Here is a 21,458-nt window from a genome sequence, read left to right as displayed (position 1 = left end):
GCTGCAAAGGTATATAAGCTTTATATTCGATTTATTTTTTAAATAATTAGAAACCCTTTTTTTGTCATTTAACAACGAAAAAACGGTCGAAACTGGTTTAATAAATACATACCCAATGTTGTGTTATGGTTATTATTTAGATTTAAGTCCAATTTCAATCCATATTAAAAAAAAAACTTTAGCATTTGCGTAATTATATATTAATACTTTTTATTAAACGTTTAAGTTTAAAATAATAATATGCAATTAATATTTGTTAAATATACATAATAATAATACCTTTAATTTTAATATGCGTTTGTGTTCATTTAATGTTTTTCGCTTTCTCATCTCCCCGAATATCTTTCTTTTACGTTCTTCGTTTATTGTTTTATAAATTTTACATGTAAATTTAACTATTTAATAATATTTTTTTATATGCATTTTACATGTCCTTTTTTTTAATAGCGCCAAAATAATATTACATTTGCTACAACTCATGTTCATTACGCCACATTTCTGTCCGATTTAGCTCGGACTCAGTATAATATTTTACGTATAAAAATCATTTTACGCCTAATATACTTGTTTTTGTTTAGTATAGTTATTAGTTAATTTACTCATTTATTAATCGTATATTACACTACGCTAATAGCACATTTGAAATTCCCTTTATTCGCTATAAGTACTGTTAATCATATAAGTTTTATAATTCATTATGTTTTGCTAAATATTTGTTGTTTATGCTGGTTTATTTAAATGCTTGAAAATCATTTATTTCTTTGTTTACTGTTCAATTGGTTTCCTGATATTTTTACCTCCCACGCTGCTCGATCGTCGTATATAATATATATATATATATATATATGTATATATTTTGTATATGCTGCTATAATATAATATAATTTATAAAATTGTTGTTTATCTCGCTGAGGTGGAAAATTCATTAATTTATAAGGTTACTTGTTGTTCTGCTTCTTTTGCTGCTGTTGCGGTTGCGAATGCATGTTGCTTGTATACGTTATCTAATTCCCTCTACTTCAGTTTAGATTTATTGTTTTGCGATTAATCTGTTAAAGTTTTTGTATATCTTCTGCTTGCTATTTGAGCACATCCAGTACACCAAGTACTTATATTCCTATGAGCGGAAACATAATACAAAATAAAAAACCAAAAAGTCTAAAAATTGTTCAAAACGAAAGGTAAACTCTTTGTGCTTTACATGATTATATTTTGTATGCTGTAATATTAAAATATTATTGCCAAATCTCTCGAGGCAAAGCAAAATATCTTTATATACATTCGATTTACCATCCATCTTTGTCGTCGTGAAAACAGGAACGGGCTTGGAATTTGAGGGTTGGTCCCAATTCAACGTGGCGAAACTGTAGTCGTATTTTTAAAAAATTATTTTAACACAAAACCGAGAAAATCAAAAGACGAATTTTTTAACATTAGTTTACAATTTTATTTCAAAATAATAAAGACAAAAACATTCAACTTATGGGCAAACGTAATTAAACAATAATTCAAATTAAATACATAATCGTAATAATTGGTAATCGGTACAAAGAAGTCAGTAACATTGTTCATTAGCAGTTGGGTTCATTCGGGTTCAACCTTATAACCAAATACGAAAAAACGTCGCTATTCTAGTTAAAATTATCATCGAAATAAAAACACACTGGTGACAGGAGAGCTGGTGGATAGCAATAATCAAATAAAACAAGGCAAATGGAGAGCTGGGCTATACAATAAGTTAGCTATGCATACACAATTCATTTAGTTAAAATTACAAAATATCTTCATTAAATACAGTACAATTCAAAGGATGATCCCATCCAATTCATAAAATAATCTGGCTAAAAAGCAGCAAAGCGTTGCACACACTTTTCTGGTTATCTCTCCGTTTCATTCAGCAAATTGAACTAAATTAGTTTACTAAATTAATTAATTACTCGTTGTGGTGGTTGAGTTGTTGTTAATGTTCATGTTGTTATTGGGTGGCAGCAGATCGCCCGTCTGACTTCGACTGTCAATTGACCAGTCCCAGTCCTTGCCCTTTGGCCGAAACTTGGATGATTTGTGATGGTGTTGCTGCTGCTGCTGCTGTTGCTGCTGTTGCTGCTGCTGATGATGGTTAAATACGCTATGGTGCGGTGATGACTTCTCCTTGGGCGATTTACCAGATTTTCCCAGAAGAGGAGCAGCTGCTAATCCACCGATGTGATTCGGAGCATCCAAATTGGGTGGCGGCCCATTGCCCGCCGCATCAGCGGCCGTGGGCGGTGCACTGGAGTTCGAGTAGGCCAGCAGTTCGTCGCAGTCGTACTCCCAATTACGTTCGCAGAACTTCTTCTTGTAGTGCTTTTCCGAACTGCTCTTCGACTTGCGCTGGTACTTCAGCGGTATTCCGCCCAAATCGCCGGACACCACTGGTCCACTGGCCAAGGGCGGAGTGGCCACACTGGCGGCACTGGGACTCGGAGTCCTGGGCAAACCGACGTCCGACAGCGGCGGCGATTCAATGGCACTGGGATCCACTGGCGACACGGTTTTCAGGGAGCCACCAGCACCATGCAGCGATGAAGATGCAGAGGATTTGATGCTGCTATCGCTCAAGTGATCGGACAGGTGGTGGTGGTGGTGCTGCTGCTGCTGTTGGTGCTGCATCTGCAACTGTTGTTGTTGCTGCTGCTGCTGCTGCTGTTGCTGCTGCTGCTGGTGATGGTGATTGCTGCTGCTGCTGCTGATGCCTCCACTGTTGAGCTGGCCATGATGGTTGTACAGGCTATTGGTGCTGCTGCCACCGCTGCCAATGGGCAGCTCCAGCTGCGAGGAGCTGGACGAGGTGGACAAAAACGTGCGCACCGCATCCGAATTGCTGCTGCTGTGCGTAATGCCCGAGTCCGGCGATGTGTTGCAACTGATCGAGGCCGGCACGGTGTCGCCATCAATGCTCCGCCTGGTCTTATCCAATTCAGTGCTGGCAAAGGCCACCAGTCGATCGAAACCGGAGCTGACGCGATGCTGCCAGTGGGTTTCATCATCGGCGGCTATAACATCATCTGGGGAGAATGAATAAAAATCGTCGTTAGCTTAATCTCATCGAAGCATGTGGCAATAGTGCGAATGTTTTTGATTTTTGGCTTGGGTGAAAAGTTGGTGAGTTTCGGTGGGTTTTTTTTTTGGGGAAATAGTCAGTCGGATATCAGGGGTGATAATGATAACGATAACGATAACAACACGGGCGATAACGCGCCGTGTCCTAAGCTTTTGTCCATATTTTTAATTTATCTTCTTGGTACAGTTGCGTTGCGCTTTGCGTGCAGGGGGAATTTTGTTCGTGTTGATTTGTGTTTATGGCTGTTTTTGATGTGCATTTTTTGTGTGTGTTTGGTAAATGTTTAAACAAAGGTGTTACGTAATGAAAGTAAAATAAATAATAAATCATAACTAAATCATAATTAAAAGAAAGAAACCAATTAGGCGCAACAGAACTTACCTCATGCTCGTAAAAATTTCATAAATTTTGTTCGGGATTTTTAATTATAATTTGGATTTTGGCATATAAATTCTGTACTTTTAGTAGGTAAATTATTAAACGCAAAAATTAAAAGTTGTCTTTTGTAGGTTTCTGATTTGAAATCATTGTTTTTCATCAGGTTTTTTTTTTCTGTTTTGTATTCTGCTTATTATTTATGGTTATTAGAAGATTTTTTTTTTCTTTTGCCCCAACAACAAACATGTTTTCGGTTTTGCTTTTCATTTGGTTTGGTTTGGTTTGTTTGAGGAATTTTGAGGTATGCAAGTCAATCAATTCAATTCAATTCAATACAATTCGGTTCAATGCAAGTCAATTCAATGCAATGCAATCGATCGATCATTGGTTATTGGGGTACAGTGGGGCAACTACTACTACTATCGGCCAGAACATATCCGTTCAGATTCTGATTATTATTATGGGCAGCTGATAGTTTCGTTGGCGCGCCAGACAAAGTCGTGCGAAGGCGACGTCTGGGATCGTAATTAGTTATAGTACGACGTTGCGTTGCCAAATCGTTAACTGTATGGAGTAGAGCATAATAGAAGGGATAATAAAGAAGGCTGGATAAGATGGGACATAATTGGTTTGGTTTTGGTTTTGGTTTTGTTTTTGGTTTCTTATAGCATTACCAATTTGCATATGCAGTTTTTTTGTTCGAATTTTAGTAAAATTGAAAATTAATTATGCATTATAATTATGATAACATTCCAGAAAGTTGCTTTTTTTGGGTTAATTTTGAAATAAATGTTTGCATTTATGGGGGTGTATGTGTGTTTGTATATTTATGTATGGTTTTTACAAAAGAGCTTTTTAGCTTTATGTGTGTGTTGTTGTTGTGTTTTGCGGGTGGCTCTGGATAACATATCATATACATATGCAGTAGGTATAGAGATGATTGATTTGGCATGACGCTTAAGATAAAAGAGGAGCTAAATTACTTTCAGCATGTTGGATGTTGTTGGCTTTGATTTTGTGGTCGTTTGTTTGCTTTGTTTTTTTATATAATACAGAAATGTTTGTTGAGGCATCGAATCGAAAATATTAAAAAACATAGATAGTTTGTACATATACACTCTTTCTTTCGCGATAATCTTAAAATTTGTCTATTGTTTTCCAGTTTTGTTCGTAGTTAAATATGGATAGTTCCTTCTTTACTTTCGGTTTTCTTCACTTTCTAAAGTTTAATTTCAATGTTGATGGCAGAAATAAAAATACAAAAAGCAATACAAAATCATAAACAAATAAAATAAAAGTACTCAAAGCTACATAATGTAAACGAAAAAAAGCAACAATTACAGTGTGGACTACAAGTGTGATGGACAAAAACCAAACTACGAAGAACACGCAACATTTAAAATGAGTTCAGTGGTGAGAAATCAAGATAATTTTTTTTTTTTGCATGTTATATTTACAAAAGGGTGAAATGTATAAATTTAAATATAATTGTTTTAAGATGTGTGTGCAGTGCTGTTTTAAAAAGCAATTCAAGCCGAGTCAGAGTTGGAATTAGATCCTGAGCCAGAGCCAGAGCCAGAATCCGTGGATGAGGACTCGCTATCGGACACCACTTCCTTCTCCGCTTCCGATTCAGATTGCGAATCCTCTTCCGTTTCCGGTTCCGGTTCCGGCTCTGCTCGCTTCATGGTTAGATCTTCTGCCACCGTTTGGGCGGCTAGTCGAGTTTGGTAATTGTGCTGGTGAAGAATGTGTGGTTCTAGCAGATAGGCTACGTGTGCTGGTGGTGGTTGTGGTTGTAGTGGTGGTGGTGGTGCTTGTTGTGGTGCATATTTGCTTGGTGATACCGTTGACAAGCTTGCGGCTTGGTCTACGTATAGCTTACCATCGTCGGCGCCATTGCCACTGCGCTGTCCGCCCAAAGTGGGCGTGGTGCTGTGACTGTGATTGTGACCGTGACCGTGACCGTGATTGTGCCCATGACCAAGGCCATGTCCCAGATGGGGCACCCTCAATTGCTGCTGCTGTGCCAGCTGCAGGTGTTGCTGTTGCTGCTGCTGCTGCTGTTGCTGCGACTGATGGTGGTGCAGCATTTGCTGCTGCTGCTGCTGTGGGTGGTGCGTCAGCTGCATGGCTCGCTCATCGCCCAACAGCGAATTGATCTCGGGACTCATCAGTAGTGGTGGCTCCACCAGCAATTTGCCACTGTTGCTGTTGCTGCGACGTCCGCATGACGACGACGATGACGAGGGCGTGGGGAGGGGCGTGGTCGCGTCATGAGCTGGAGGCGGCGGCAGCACTTGCCCGTTGACATACAGGTGTGCGTGGTGCGGCTGCTGCTGCTGCTGCTGCGTCGGTGGCGGCTCATAATGCGCCAGTTTCGAGGGGCGCGGCGGTTGCTGGTGCGACGCCAGCGGAGAGCTTCGTTTTATTCCAACTAAAAGATTAAATTAGGGAGTTAGAAAAACAAATTAATTTTTAAGAATGTTCGAAATAATATTAAATATTATTATTACTGTCATGGATTTACTATTCACAGAAGCTGGATTAATGTAACATCAAATTGGGCACTATTAATCAAAAGTATAAAAAAATATATAATATTTTAAATTTGCTGATCTCCTTCGATCCTTATGATTTTTATCAATCCTGCACTCATGTTTGATATCAGTAAAATAAATATGATCTATAGGTTTTATAGCACATATATATAATAAATATTTATATTTAGGCATGTCCCAATTTAAGGCTTATTCTTATCAAAAAATCGCTAGTTTCCAAGATAACTAAACTTAAAGTAAGCTAAACTCGCTTTAATTCGACTATTAAATTGAAATAGTTCCCTTTGACCAAAAAGTATTTTCTGGTGATCAAGCAAAAGCATAGTTCTTAAAAATCAACCCATCCTTTTTTGAATACTTACGCTCGACTTTGTGCGGCGTTCCATTAAGATTGGCACCATGGTGATGGTAACTGTGGGCCGGCGGCGCCTGGTGAGCATAGTGCGTTGCCAAATCCAAGCCAGAAGGCGGTACTCCCGCTGAAGACGAAGAGGCAGCGGCTGCTGCACGGCGTTGACGCTCCTCGGTTTCTTCCTTGTATTTCCTGGCGCGCACATGATCCTGCAGCGAGGCAGCTAGTCCTAAAGAAAATGTAATGTTGTATTTATAAATCAATTTTTGATAGTTTTTAATTTTTGGTCGATGATAAAAATGATGATCAAATAAGTTTTTTAAATTGAAAAATATCCAGTGAAAGCGACTAACTTGTATCCAAAATAGTTTTTGAATGGCAGCTTTCTTAAGAGCGATCGCTCGCAGGCACACACCGCTCCACATAAAAATTTTTAACGCTTTTTTCTCGAAACTCGACTATAAATGTATCGATCGGTTTTAAAGTAACACTCAATCATCTTAAATGGGTTCTACCATTTGACAGAATTTAAGAACTATTTTTATAAACCTAAAAAATTATTTTTTTTTTTAAACCGGCGCCATTTTGTTAATATTTAATATATTTTAAAGAAGTTCCCCAACGATCTTATGGATATATGATGTAGGAAAAATATATTTTGCTTTCGTAATCATTCAGATTTTTTTCCTTGATATTTTGTAAAAAAAAATATTTTAAATAGATTTAAGAGTTACGTTATAATGTGCAAAAAGTTTTAAAACATTCTATCTTGTATAATTATCTTTTTAATTTTTTTTCTTAATATTTTGTAAAAAAAAAAAAAATATTTAAAATGGAAAGAAAGTTACGTTAAAAGTTTCAAAACATTCTATTTAGTACTTTCTTTAACAATAATTCCAAAGATTGCCTATTTTTTCGGGGGTTACACTGGATATAGCCCCGTCCCTTTACAACTTAATGCGTCGCGGTTCCAAGTAGAAAAAGGAAACTTAAACTTACCTTCGAGTGGAGGATTGGCACCATTGAGACGCGGTCCCCGCAAAGAGGCTGCTCCCGCCGATGCCGAGCCCTTGGACTGCTTCTGCTCTTCGTGGAAATAGGCCTCGATGCTGCCCTTCAGCTCCGCCCGGGGCAGTGCCACCGGCTGGTAATCCCGTCCAGAGCGAACAGCAGCGGAGTGGGTGGTGGGCGGTGCAGTGGCTGCATTGGCTCGAGCGCCGGCCTGCGCCTTCTGGACATAGGCCACATGTGCCAAAGTGGCCAGATTGCTGTTGCCTCCGGCGGCAGCTGCACCAGCACCCACTCCTGCTCCTCGCTCCTGGGCATAGCTGGTGGGATGTGGCTCCTGTGACTCCTCGGAGAGCGGACGCACATGCACTCGCTCCGGTCGCTGGGCATTCAAGTTGATCAGCAGCCGATCGTTGGATCGCTCATTGAGGAAGGCTCGCTCCATGAAGTTGGCGCCACTGGTGCTCATGTTCACGGCTGCATTGATGATGCTCTGATGCGAGATCTCCAGAGTTCGCTCAATCTCCCCGTTGACCAAATCTCCAATGGTCTTGCCCGAAGTGGCAGCTCCTGCCTGTCCCGAAAGCGGTGGCGTGGCCTGTGGCGGCGGCCCATGCTGGCTCAGCTTCTCCTGCGATAGATGACGACGCAGTGCCATCTTGGCGGGTGACACCTGCGTGTAATCCGGCTGCGATGAGTTCGAACTTGGCCTGCTTGGCGGACGGATGCGATAGCCGCTGTAGTCCGAGTTGGCGGAACTGGCACGCGGCAGCAGCTCCAGCGGTTGCTGCTGTGGCTCCACAATCAATTGCTCACGGCTGCCCGAACGCTGCAGATGATTATCAGCCGGCGGTGCCTTAAACTCATTGGGATGATGCGGATGAGGATGTGGATGCGCATGTGGATGAGGGTGCTGATGCTGATGCTGGTGCTGCACATGCTGCTGCATACGATGTTGCTGGTGGTGATGATGATGCTGTTGCTGCTGGTGATGATGATGCTGATGCTGCTGCTGCTGTTGCTGTTGCTCCTCCACTCGCATGTGCTGACGTTGTGCCGCATGAGCGGCGGCGGCCAGCATGAGCTGCTGTTGCTGGAGCTGCTGCTGCTGCTGGACCATAAAGTGCTCGTAGCTGCTGGCGCTCACGGAACTGCGTCGCCGCTGGTAGCCCAGATCGGCCGGAGTCGTCTGCTGGCCAGCTGCATACAGAGCAGCCATGTGAGAGGGTGGAGGCGGTGGCGGTGGCGGCGCCTGTCGAACCGGCGAGTACTTTGGCTCCTTAGCTGCCTGGAACTTGCTCGATACCGATCCTGATCCCGATCCCGTGACCTTGCCGACTGAACCGCCATAAGCGCCATAAGGAAGATTTGCTGGTGGTGGCGGCGCCGTGGATGCAGTGGCTCCTGCCCCCGGACCCGGCAGTGGTGGCGTTATGGGCGATATAGTTGTGTTGGCGTTCAGATGCATCAAACCCTGCGTGGACACGGTAATGATGTTGTGCAGATTATTGGGCAGCGATTGGGCAGCTGGATTCATGACAGCAGCAGCAGACGATTGCTGTTTCGATCGCTTGGGCGCCGGACTGTGGAGGGGAGAGGGGGATGGCGACGAGTCCACTGCCTTGCTGCGCAGCTCCTGATCCTCGTTCAGGGCTGTGGTGATGATGCTCTTCAACCGATCCTCAAAGTTGGCCACCTTGGGAGATTCCTGCTTCCGGCTGCCCGACATTCCGGGTAGCTCACACTTGGGCAGCTGCGAGAACTGCTGCTGCTGCTGCTGTTGCTGTTGCTGCTTGGGTGCCGGCATCAGGGTGCTATCCTTGTAGTGGTGGCCAGGTGAGGACTTAATGCTCACCGGAGCAGTGGGCGGTGGTGGGGGAGTGGCCTCTGGCATCGCTTTGCTCTTGCCATTCACTTGGTAAGTGGGCGCCGCAGATCCCTGGAACTTGCCAGCCTCAATTTGGCGGCAAGTCTCGACGATTTTCTGGGCCAGCACTTCGGGATTGCTCTCCTGGATCTTGCCCACTTCTGGCACCTCTGGCCACTCTTGCGAACGCGCACGATGCTCGCGACTGCGGCGCGAGTTCTTGGCAGTGTTTAGTTTATTGTTTTGCACTGTCAGAGAGCTCGTAGCGTTGGCGGTGGCGGCGGAGGATGAGGAGGAGGATGTTGATGTCCCAGTAGATACAATCAGGTTTGTACCTTGCGCCAAAAGCGTGGCAGCGGTGGACCTCTCCTCCGCTGTCTTCTGCAGCACCGTTGTCTCCTGTTCGATGGTGGACACCTGGGCGTAAAGTTTCTTGCGCTGGCTCAGCGTATTGGCAATCTCCTTGAGCACCAGCTCCTGGGCAGTGGTCTCCGAAAGTTCCGGTGCCACCTCGAGCTTCACCTTGCCATTGACCGTACTGCCGCAGAGTTTCTGGTACTCGGCCAGGTTCTTCAGCTGCTTGTTGAGCAGTAGCTTCTGCTCGCCCTCATAAAAGGTGACTTCGTTTCGCATCCTGCTTGCCGTATGCTGCAGATCCTTGTGCCTGCCCACAATCTCCTTTGCCTGGGCAATCAGATCGTTGGGCGAGTTGACATGGATGCCCAGCTCGTTCATGCGCACCTTTAGCAGAGCCACACTGTCATCGATCAGTACCTTGATCTGCTTGTCCAGCTGACTGGCTCGGTTCTTTAGCCTGGCCATGCGTTCCTGCTCTTGGGCAATTTGCTTTTGAACCTGCGGCACATACGCACTGGACTTCATGTGCTCAATCATCGATGTGTATTGCGAACGAAACACATCCAAAAGGATCTGCAGAGCATAAGGCGTGTCCTGGGGCGCAGATGGAATATCCAACTCCGTGTGTGCCATGCTTTCCGTGAGCAGAGCCGTAAGCTGTTGATCCACGGTTCCAGGAGCTGCTGGCAGCTTCTTGGTCATCGTATCCAGGGATGTACTCAACACCGTCTGCTTGTGCAAGGCTTCCAGACCGACAATCTTTAGGGATTTCCTGCCCCTTGCCCCCTTCTTCATGCGTCCCTTACGACCAGGTCCGGCACTGGCTGCCCTCGGTTGATCCTCCTTCGAGCTGGACTCCTTGCTGGTCACCGCTGCCGCCGCCGACGCTGCTGCTGCTGCCGCCTCGGCTTCCCTTTGGGCAGCGGCCGCGGATTTACTAGCAATGGCCGCTTTCCTTGTCAACTTTTTGCGCTTTTTCTGCGTCGTTGCTCGTGCCTGTCGGCCAACTGATCCTCCGCCCATTCCACCGCCATTGCTGTTCGAGTTGTTGTTCTCCTCGTCATCCGACTGCGAACTCTTGCCCTTGGAACTGCACCAGTCGGACCAAACCTTCCTGGTCATCGGCCCGTTCGAGGCGGAGGTGGTGTTGGTGGCCGTGGTGGTGTTGCCACCATTGCCATTCGTCGCCTCGCCATCGCTCTCCGTACTGCTCTCCATGTCCAGGCTGCGTTGCTGCTGCTGCTGTTGTTGCTGCTGCTGGTGCTGTTGCTGGTGTTGGTGCTGCTGCTGTTGCTGCTGCTGCTGTTGCAGTTGCTGGCGTGTTTTGGAGGCAGCTTGTGGCCCACTGGCAGCTGCTATTCCCCCGCCGCTGACATTGGCCGGCGATTGGGATTGATTTCGCTGCTGATGGGCAGCGGTGGTAGCGGCAGCGGCAGCTCCGTTCGACTGTTCTCGCTCCCGTTGATGATTGTTGCTATTGTTGTTGTTGTTGTTGTTGGCGTGATGGTTGCTATTGTTATGATGGTTGTTTTGATGATGCTGGCCAACATTCGCCTCACGCTTGGCACGATCTCGTGTGGTGCGAACAGTTCCTGTGAGACAAGATAAATGTATTTCATAATTAATAAAGAATACTTTTAAGGACCTAGACTAATCTTATTTAAACCGTTTTCACGTAAACAAGTATAAATATATATTTCAATAAAACCCTAGTAACCAAAAGCATTTATAACAAATATTAATCTAACTTGGTTAAATCAATCACTTCATTAAATCGTTTGTAAATAAAATAAAGGAATCATAATAATACCTTAATAAACATCTAAGTATAGATATTAAAAAAAAAATCTAACCAAAAAAACCACACGATTTCCTAGTAAATTTATATTTTTATTATCTTAAACTTAAAGAATTAACTGAACTATGACATTAGCTCTCTCCTAATGCTAAAGAACACAATAATAAGAACACAAAAATAGTTCCTAATATTAATTTCCTAAATCTGATTTTAAAATATCTAAACAACATTAACCTGATGATAGGAAATGATAATTGACTTGATAGCGAATGAATTTATAACATTTAATGATAAGAGTAAAACAGATTTTCATTCCAGTACTACTGGAATTAGAAAATTTCATTAGAAAAAAACCATAAAAGATGAAAAGAACTTCTTGATTATAAACAGTGACTGATTGATTGGGAACATGACGTTAATGACTGATTTTGTGTGTATTGTTTGGTTGTTTGATTTCCCATTAGTTCATCCTTTATCTCTGTCGTCTGTCGTCCTTTTGAACTTACCAACACTCTCGTGATCGTTGCCGCCTTTCGTTTTCAGGCGCTGAAAGTATCGCTCCAATATGGTGCGATCTATAACGTGCAGATAATACGAGACGGGCTTACAGGTCCAGGAAACGGAGCCCTTAAGGGGCGGAATCTCGCTGACGTGCATAATGGTGCCAATGTCGCTGAGGTTTCTGCAAAGAAAGTATTACCATTAAGCACGAATTTATTCAACAAAAGCTTAAAGGTTTTATCCTGCACATCAACGTATTCAATTGTCGGAGCCAGAATAGTACCTTAGATTTGTAAAACAACAACAACCAACCTGTCCGTTATCCGAAAGTTGAGCGGACAGAACGACTTGGAGGACACGACTCGCGCTCCGTCGCGCAGATCCGCAAATCGTTCCTTGAGCTGGTGATCGACCGTCGGGCCAAAGGCGAAGTTGTTAACAAAGACCAGCGTCGAGGAGGTGATCTTCTCACGATGTTCATCGACCAGAAAATCACCCTTGATCAGCTTATATTCGCAGAAGCGTTTGCCAAACCATCCCATATATTGGCGAAAGATCACGTCCATGCGTTCCGCATATCGCGCCGGAGTGTCCGCCTTCTCGATGCCAATGCACGTTTTCAGGGGAAAGGATCCGGCCATCTGGAGGACCACCTGGCCAACTCCCGAGCCGAGATCGATGAACGTGTCCTCCTTGCTGACGGTGACGTGCTTGAGCATCTGCTGTACCAGCTCGTAGCTCGTCTCGCCATAAACCTCTGGCGAAAAGGGCTCATACTGATTGAGTTTATCCGGATCGAGTACGGCAGCATTGTATACTAATTGCAAAATGTGTCTTAGAAGGCTAGGGTGAGCGAACTTGTTCAGGCGCTCGGCGGGCAGTGAAGTTCCTTTTTCCTATGAGAAGCGAAAATAGTATATTTCATTATATAACAAAAAAGTTATTTTAAAAAGAAAAATGTAGCAAGACTTTCTATAAACAAAACTTCAACCATTTAAGGCAAGAAACCTTCGAAAATTAAAGTTTAACAATAGTTTTTCTTTTTAAATAATTTTCTATTAGTACTATAAGAAGGGGGATAAAAACTCACCAATGCAACGATGCTGTCGACGGCCTTATTGAAGCGATCGACCAGACCGGTCATAGTCTTATAGCAGGCAGTGTCAATTTGATGGAGATTGGTCTCCTCGAAGGCCGATGACATCGATGGCAGTTCATCGCAGACGAACTTAATGGTGTCGATAATGTCGATGCCATTATCGTGCTTATCTTGTCCGTGTCCGATTTGCAGGGGCCAGGCGAAGGAAATGACATCGGAGGAGCCAGCGGGCGAGCGCAACACCAAGTCCTTGACTTGGGGTGTGGCCATATTTTTCCGCTTTCCTTAGCCAGGCTTTTTTTTTTGTATTTTTTTTCTATTTTGTTGTGTTTTTTTGGTGTCCGTGGCAAGGGGCGAGATCGGTTTTTTGTTTTTTGAGAGTGTTTGGACACTAAAACAACGTTTGCTTTTTGTTGTTTTAGTTGGTTTTTTTTCGGTAGTGTCGTTTGAGATTTTGTTTTGTTTATGATGCGCTTATGAGGGTGAGTCTATGATAGGTGCTAAACGACTTGATGATCAAAAATTGGCATAGGATTTGTGTTTCTGTATTTTAACTTGTGTAGGAGGCGTTTGCGTTACGGTTTACGGTTTACGGTTACGACTATGGTCTACGTTTATTTTAAATGGTTTCTTCTTCTGGTTGTTGTTGTTGTTGTTGATGTCTTAGGAACAGTGGCAGCGTTGGGTTAATGTATTGGGCTAATAGTATAATATTATGCTTCAACTACTCTAGACGTTGCGTTTCGTGGCGTTACGTCGCGTTTGCTCTTAACGTTATTGCTGCTCCTGCTGCTGCTGCTGCTGCTGCTACTCTGCTGCCTCTTCTTCTACTTCCGTTGCGGCCACTTCTCTTTCCGTTTCCGGTTCGTCTTCCACTCACTACTTCCGCTCTTCCTCCAGCAGCAGCGTCAAAATACAAAAGTAACTGATGATAGTTGCGTAGTTTGATATTTTGCTGGATGTTAAGAAAACGATGCATTTTCTTCAGTGTGCGGGAACAACATTTTCCAAATGCTTTCCTTTCTCCCAATAATTTCTGTTTCGAATTCTTCTTGCTGCCGCCGTTGCTGTTGCATTATAGATTCCCACCGTTCCGTTTCGATTCAGTGCGTTCCGTGGCACTCGCTCGTTCCCCAACACCGATGCGCATATTGCACGCGCCTCGGCCCAGTTTTGGCAAGCGTTTCGATTATGGAATTTGCTGTTTTTATGCTTTTACAACACACGCGCCGCCTTTATTTTGTATATACAGATTTAAAAGTGTGTTCTAGTTTGAGTCTGTAACAAGAGAGAAAAGAAGAGAAGACAATGGTAAAACATAAATAAACAACATAATCAAAACAAATTGTTTTAACAAAAATGCGGGGTCTAGAACTTGATGATTTGTATGGTTAGCGAGTATTGAAAATGCGGTTCAATGCCAAAAGTCTGATGGTACTTTATAATAGTGCAGAGGTAAATGTGGTAGATGCATCTTACGTTCTATATTTAAGCTAATTTATATTGAACCAGTAGCTATTTTAAATATAGTTTAACTATTTTAATGACAGAAAAAAGTGTGTTCACTGGTTTTGCTCTTGTCAGTTATTGAATAAAATAACTACGACTACTTGGTCTTATTTAAGTTTTGAAACTGTATTTTGTACCCAACTGTTTTCAAAAGTATTCAAATCTTGTGCGTCGAATAGAACGGTACAGGTTGAAGGGACCTTAACCAATCAATTTATATAGATGAAGCTACAGGACACTTGTAATTCAGTTGGAGATAATATTATGTTATTATTTGTTTTAAATTAAGCTAAGCACCCCTTTGCTCTCGCAGTTTTACAAATCTTGAACAAACTATTGTTAAAGATATAGAGTTTTTTTTTACCAAAGAGACAAATTTAGTTATTTTCATCCTACAATATTATTTTTAAATATTTTATGTCTCAGAATGATACAAGTTGGCTTCTTGAATATTGGCCAGTGCAATGGCTTTAACGAAATTGTAAGATATTTTATAAATTTCTTAACTGCCAAATATTCCCACACTGGGATTTGTTCGAACTGTCACCGATATATTTCATCATTGATATGCAACACCTCTTTCCCTGTGGGTTTTGCTTTATGTTATGAGCACAAAGCTCAGGGTGACGGCTTTCGTTATATTTGTTTATTATGCTAATTAGTCATGCCAGGCACGTTTCAGGGCTTTTTTTTTAATATACTTTTTTCACTTTGTATTTAATGTGATGCCATTAATTTTTTGCTTATTCTATTTTTGGTGGGCGTAGACGCAAGTCAGCGACAATGTGACTTCATTAGCATAAACAGCGTTGACGACAGCTTTCCTCGAGGAAAGCAGGGGGTTGGGAAAAGCCAGTCACGAAAAATCGATAACAACCCCAAGGCCTGGGGTTTGAATTAAAGAATGACTGAAAATTAAATGTCCGTCACTTGGATATTTTCTAATTAAAGCTTACTCGTCATAGGTGTTTAAAGTCACCACTGAGGCGGATTAGTTGCAGCTTAAAGCTTCAATAAATCTATGTATATAGAAAGGGAGATATCCAGTCTAGCGTTAAAATTTTGGCTAGACAAGCGCCACATTAAATTGAATGGGTTTTTGGCCTGCACACACACATAGACAAAAAATATATACAGCGTTAGTTATATATATATATATATTCTAGCTCAGTCTGGCAACTGCAAACAAAATTGCAGTACATTATATAAACAAGTGCTGTTATGTGGCATCACATCGTTGTTGTTTATGCATGCACGTGTGCGCATCCAACCAACCTCCCCGCTTCGAAATATGTATCTACATCTCCTATGCGTGTGTATCCGTATCTAGATATATATATATATATATGTATATGAAACCATGACAGCCCCAACAGACAGCCAGACAAAAGCTCCATGTGGCATCTGTCTCCTGCCCGATTCTCCACCCCTTTTTGGCCACTGCCCCTTTCCGAAAGCATATTCCACCCACATTTCGCCCATTTCGCCGGTCAAGCCGACAAACAACAACACGCGGGCTATAACAACGGATAGCTACAGAGGCAACGACGACGTCAACAATTTATTGTTAATCAATAACATGCAATGAATTTTATTTTCAGTATTTAAGCGCCATCGGGTATTTGCAGTTTAAGAGAAATGTGCGTGTGGCAATGAAAAGCTGGTGAGAAAATGTCGTCCATGTCGTAAGGGGAGAAAGTGATAAGAATGAACTTTAATTGTAAAGAATAGACGAAAATAATGGTAAGATTCTTGTTAAATAATAAAAAACAACATTTATTGCTTATTTTGTGTCTGGTAATTTAGGTTATTTACTGAGATTTTATATACTCTTATTAGTAGTGAAAAAAATGAAGCTCATTTTATAGATTCAGGTTTTCTGCGTTAATAGATACATTATTAGCCTTTTCTCTACTCATATAAATGGTTTAAATGGATCCCATTGGTTAATTTACATACCCTGACATCACTGTAGAAAGTCTACACCCTGGGTGGCCAAACAAGCCCATTTAACAGGCATTGAACTTATAGTCTGCCGCCGAAACCATTTGTTGTCAATTTTTGGATGTAACCGTAAATTGTGGCTTGCAAACAAGAAAGTCAAAGTTAGGGTGGACCAGACAGACGACTAAGAAGAATCCTTTATCATCCCTTTGGTCCTTTTACTGCTGTCTAGTCGACAAAGTGAAAGCATGTGTGAGCAATTTTGCATGTTTCTAATGAAATTTATTCAAAACAACAGACGACATCTCATTTAACAAATTTTTCGGAAGGGCTGTGAAAAGGTTTTTTTTCTTATCCCCACATTGGTTGAAGTGAAACAAATAAAAATGTGGGAGGGTAAAAAACAAACGGATACATAAAATAATTTTAAGTTATCATTCATTCTAAAAATAAAAAGTTAAACTATTAAAACTGTATTAATTTTGTTTTTCCGATATTAGCTGTTTTTACATTAGTAAAAAGAAAATGCTAGTTAGACACCGCTGTTCTATTTATATCATATATTTTAATTTGTTTTTTTTAGCCCGTAGAGGCGTGACACACTTTTCGCTGTTCTATTATACACAAACATTTACTGAGAAAAGTTGACACAATTATGAAACCCATGGAGAAAAGATAAAAGGGAGCTTAGTGGGGTACATACAGCCATCGGCAACATTGCGCTTTTAATCAACTTAAAAAGCACATACAATTTTCAGTTATTCCTCTCTTTATAATGTACATTGAAAACAAAAAACAAGAATTTACTTCGCTTAAATCGAAATATAGCTTGAAAAAATAATAAATTATTAAGGCAAAACTAACTAGATTAAAAAATATTAAGGAACTTGCAATATATTTAAAAACAGCAACGGTTTTATTTACATAACTTTTTTTATCCGACAGCCCTTATGACACTACACTATACGACCTGCATTAGAAAAAATACTTTTAGGAACGTTTCATCCATATAGCTTTAAAAGTAAGAGACTAGTTAGCAAAGCAACGAACTTTCGGACGGACATGGATAGATCGACTCTCCTAGAAATGTTGATCATAATTTTTGGAAACTTTTATAATACCATCAGCAAAGTAAGAAAAATATAATATATATTTAAATAGTGTCCGCATCTGTTTTAAAATTATTCTTATACATTTTTTTCTGTGTAGTAGCAGACAACGCCCACGCAAACTGTTATTATTATTATTTTTTCTCTTTCTTTTTTTGCAATATCATTTGCGTGTGTTGTTTTCTGTGTTTGCCTTTCCTTTTTTATTTTATGACTCTGCCTGCCACGCTGTCTGCCTTGTTTTCAGCTTGCCTCCTCTCATTTTCTGTTTTTGCTGATATCCCAAACTAAAATAATAAAAACAAATTGCCTATAAAATGTGAGCCATATACAACAGTTCTGAAAATGAATTTTTCGAGCGGGAGGGAGAGCTTGGGTGACTAGTTTTATTATAATGGCGATTGTGTGTCAAGGTCAGCAATTGTGGCAGCAATTAACAAATCAGCTATATATTTATATACATTGTTAACTCTGTTAGCTTGTAGTTCTCTGTTTCGGGTAAAGTTTATTTTCTTGATTTTGTTTTCTTACAAAAAATATATTTCTATATTCAATTTTGTTGCATTTGCCTTTGATTTTGTTTTGGTATTTAATTTAATTTGTATTTTCTCTGCTCCCATGGTCATGTGCTGTAATTGTTGTTGCTGCCCAACCGAAGGTCAAAATAGTTTACGCTTTGATTTCTCGTTAATTATTGCCGTTTCCCAGTGCTCAAAGCGTTATCTGGTTTTTGTTGATTTTCATGTTAGCTTTGTTATAAAACCATATATTATTTCAGATTCTTATTCTTCTGGTCATTGATGATCACATATTCACTTTTAATATTAACAACAGATTTGTTTTAAACAGCTAACTAAAATAATAAATAACTAAAAACAAAGTATAAAAATAGCAAAACAATAAAAAATAACTTTGTAATCTATAACAAATAAAACGTTGAATAAATAATTTTTTGTTTTTTGTCATTTTAAATATAGTTTTGCTTCTTGCTTATAGGATCAAAGTCTTATCTGTTGTTTTTCAAATGCATTGAGGTCAGTATATACATACATATATATTAACGTAGTTTCATTGCATCATGTAGTTTGTAATCATGCTTCCAGGAAAGCAAGCGCATGGCTTTAATTCATTTTCATTATTTTGTACTGATAAGAATTTCCTATGTAGAATAAATTGTATAAAAGCGCAACCTGTTGGCATGTGGGGGCCATCAAATGTTTTTCTTCTTTATGTCTTTAAACAAACAACAAAAATATTGATAAGATACGACAATTGTTGACCTACTTACAAATGCTTTTGATTAACAAAAGGCTAACATGTATTTAAAATGAAAGAGAAAAAAAAATTTGTTGAGTTAACCATGTGACATTAACCGCAATGAAGGAAGTTCCTTATTTTTTTATTGCAGTTTTTGAACCAGGCTGCAAGTCAAACACCTGCCAGGCATGGTCAGAAAGGAAGACAACAAAAGATCGCCAGCATTTCGGTTTGGTACGTGCCAGGGGGAATTCCCCTTGTTTATTTTTTTTCTCGAGCTCCCCTTTTAAGATCCGTTTGGGAAGGTCATCAATCGCTTTGCTTATATATAATTTTATGTCCTGCGGTTTTGTAAAAAGGAACAGCTGCATCTTTAAACACATGGCAAACAGGAAAATTCACAGCTTTTGAGTAAAAAATGCAGTACAATGCAGTACATGTAAAGAAAAAGTTTACTGAGGTACGTGCAAAGAACACCAAACAAGCACTGTAATTAAGTTCACATAAAATTAAGACAACTATATTTCGATGGTATGGTGATTGTTGATTTTGCTGTGGATTTATAGTTGGTGGTGTAAAAGAGCTCACAAACAACATCGTTAAATCTTATAATACCTTGACGAGCTCTACTCAACAACTATTAAAGCTACACCATAAAAAACTTCTTTGTGTTAAAGTAAAAACTTATTTATAAAACAGTTACGTAATCTTATAGATCGTAAAGTTATATACATGAGCTGGATTAAAAAAAGATTAAAGTATGCAATCATAGCTTTGGTAAATATCTTAAGAAGTAGTGCAGTAATTGAAAGGCAGTCAAGAACCTTAAAGTTCCCGCATGGTAGCGTTGTTGCCAAACTTCACGCAAATACACATTAACGCATTTTGGAGCTGCCACACCCAGAACTTGAAATGCACAAAGAATCACCAAGAAACCTAAAATAAAAAAAAGAGGAAATAACATCGACCCCATCCACAGAAGTTTTTTGGTTTTCCTAACAGCAAAGGTGAACCAAACTTCAAAAGAAGAGCTGAGAAATTAGACAAGAGCTCTCTGGGAGTAATCGATTTTAAATTACCATAAAGAACCTGCCAGAGAAAAAATTTTCACATCAAAGCAAAAGATCAGAACAAAAGCCATCATGTATTTTTGGTTTAAGTAATTTAAAGTCATTTAAACTGAGAGCCGAAAAGTAAAATTTAAAATGTTCTCAACCAAAAATCACTTGCGCTGAGTTAATAAAAAAAATCGCCACCAGAGTTCCTAAAATTCTTTCAAATACTAAAAAAGACATTCTTAAGTGCAAATACATTATTTAAAATAGGGCAATGAAAAAGCTTAGAACAGTAACTAAACTAAAGCGGGGAATTTTATGAATAAAAACTTATAAGCAGTCCCAGGAAAGGCACTCTGCCGTTAAATAATGCCTTCTGCTTAATCAATATTGTTGGTTGGCAAGGCACACAAAGGAGACTGACAGATTAGCCTCGAGCTAAATTGGCGCTTAGAATTTTGAAATTTAAGTATGTGCTTTTGTTTTGTATGGCGGTAGAAATTATGTCCCTGAGGCTGAACAAGTAACAATGAGAAACTTTTAAGGAAAATTCGAGAAAGGATTTTGGTTTATATTTTGATACAATTTTAAGATTTTTATCTTCTACTACTGAAACAATTTTTGTTTATATTCACACCTTGTGAATCTGAACAATGAAGACAATAAGAATAAAGATAAAAGCAAAATCCCAAATTTTTTTTTATTTTAGAAACAAATAGTGTTAAGGTTTTCTTAATTTTTTTTGATAATTGTTCTATAAAGGACATTTTAAAAATTAATTATTAAATGCAACAAATTTTAAGGATTTGAAAAGGTTTGTAGTACTGTAATAATTTTATCAATTCTCGGTGGTAACTTAAGTATTAATAAGTTAGCACATTATGGTTTTATAAATAGTTAAAAATATTTAATTTTTCTTATAATGTTTCGTTACAATGCTGTATTCAACTATTTCAGGAAAATGATTTTTCCTACGTATGCTAATTAACTTCTCAGGCTGACAATTTAATGAAAAGTGATACCCGCGTTTTAAAGAGTACCAGAAACAGAAGCAGCAAAAGAAAAATAAACAATAAAAAGCGGGTGGTTTGAATTCGGACTGGGTAGGAGTATAAGAATGAAACTGATGATGATGGGATGGTGTTGCTTTTGGTGGTTATGGGGCGGTTTATTAACACAGACGACCGTCGACGTCCCTTCTGCTCAGCTTCTGGTTCTCTACGAGACCTCTCGACCTCTTCGTCATCGGCAAAGCCATCAACTTGTTTATTTTTTCCGCACAGGGTTGCTGATTCTCCGGTTCTCGTTCCCATTCTATTGCTGGGTAGGTGGAAATTGGTAGAGACTGCTACTCTTTTGGCATTAATTGCTTTATCGATTTTTTTTCGAGCATTTCCCCCAAGCAAACACCGCTCCCACTCACCCCCTTTGATGCTTGTTGTTGTTTTTAGCACAAGGACGTGAAAAAAATAAAACAAAGCTGGTGAATACCACTCGTGTGTTGCCCTCTTCTCTTCTCTCCTTTCCTTTACTTTATATATTTCTTTCTCACTCTTTCCG

The 21,458-nt window shown here is 40.4% G+C and overlaps 1 protein-coding gene across 6 annotated transcripts in view; it reads right to left on the bottom strand.

Moving 5' to 3' along the window:
- Nucleotides 1–1,423: 1,423 nt before the first annotated feature.
- Nucleotides 1,424–21,458, bottom strand: part of LOC108148264 (histone-lysine N-methyltransferase, H3 lysine-79 specific) — a 43,053-nt gene continuing 23,018 nt past the window's right edge. For 4 of the 6 annotated variants that reach the window (XM_017275211.2, XM_017275210.2, XM_017275212.2 and 1 more), the window contains 7 exons: nucleotides 13,016–14,302; nucleotides 12,238–12,821; nucleotides 11,931–12,106; nucleotides 7,394–11,218; nucleotides 6,405–6,623; nucleotides 5,367–5,918; nucleotides 1,424–3,047 (listed from right to left, as the gene is read on the bottom strand). In XM_017275211.2, the coding sequence (XP_017130700.2) occupies nucleotides 1,930–3,047; nucleotides 5,367–5,918; nucleotides 6,405–6,623; nucleotides 7,394–11,218; nucleotides 11,931–12,106; nucleotides 12,238–12,821; nucleotides 13,016–13,294 (6,753 nt within the window). In that variant the 5' untranslated portion in view covers nucleotides 13,295–14,302 and the 3' untranslated portion in view covers nucleotides 1,424–1,929. Of the gene's footprint in view, nucleotides 3,048–3,484; nucleotides 4,046–5,366; nucleotides 5,919–6,404; nucleotides 6,624–7,393; nucleotides 11,219–11,930; nucleotides 12,107–12,237; nucleotides 12,822–13,015; nucleotides 14,303–14,503; nucleotides 14,585–21,458 lie in introns of those variants that run through there. The other 2 variants (XM_041709530.1, XR_001774550.2) reach the window with 2 other exon arrangements.

Source organism: Drosophila elegans, unplaced genomic scaffold (genome assembly GCF_018152505.1).
Source record: "Drosophila elegans isolate 14027-0461.03 unplaced genomic scaffold, ASM1815250v1 contig_476, whole genome shotgun sequence".
Classification (NCBI taxonomy): Eukaryota; Metazoa; Arthropoda; class Insecta; order Diptera; family Drosophilidae; genus Drosophila; species Drosophila elegans.
Note: the sequence above shows the minus strand (reverse complement) of the source record. Positions and strands in the feature narration are given on the sequence as shown.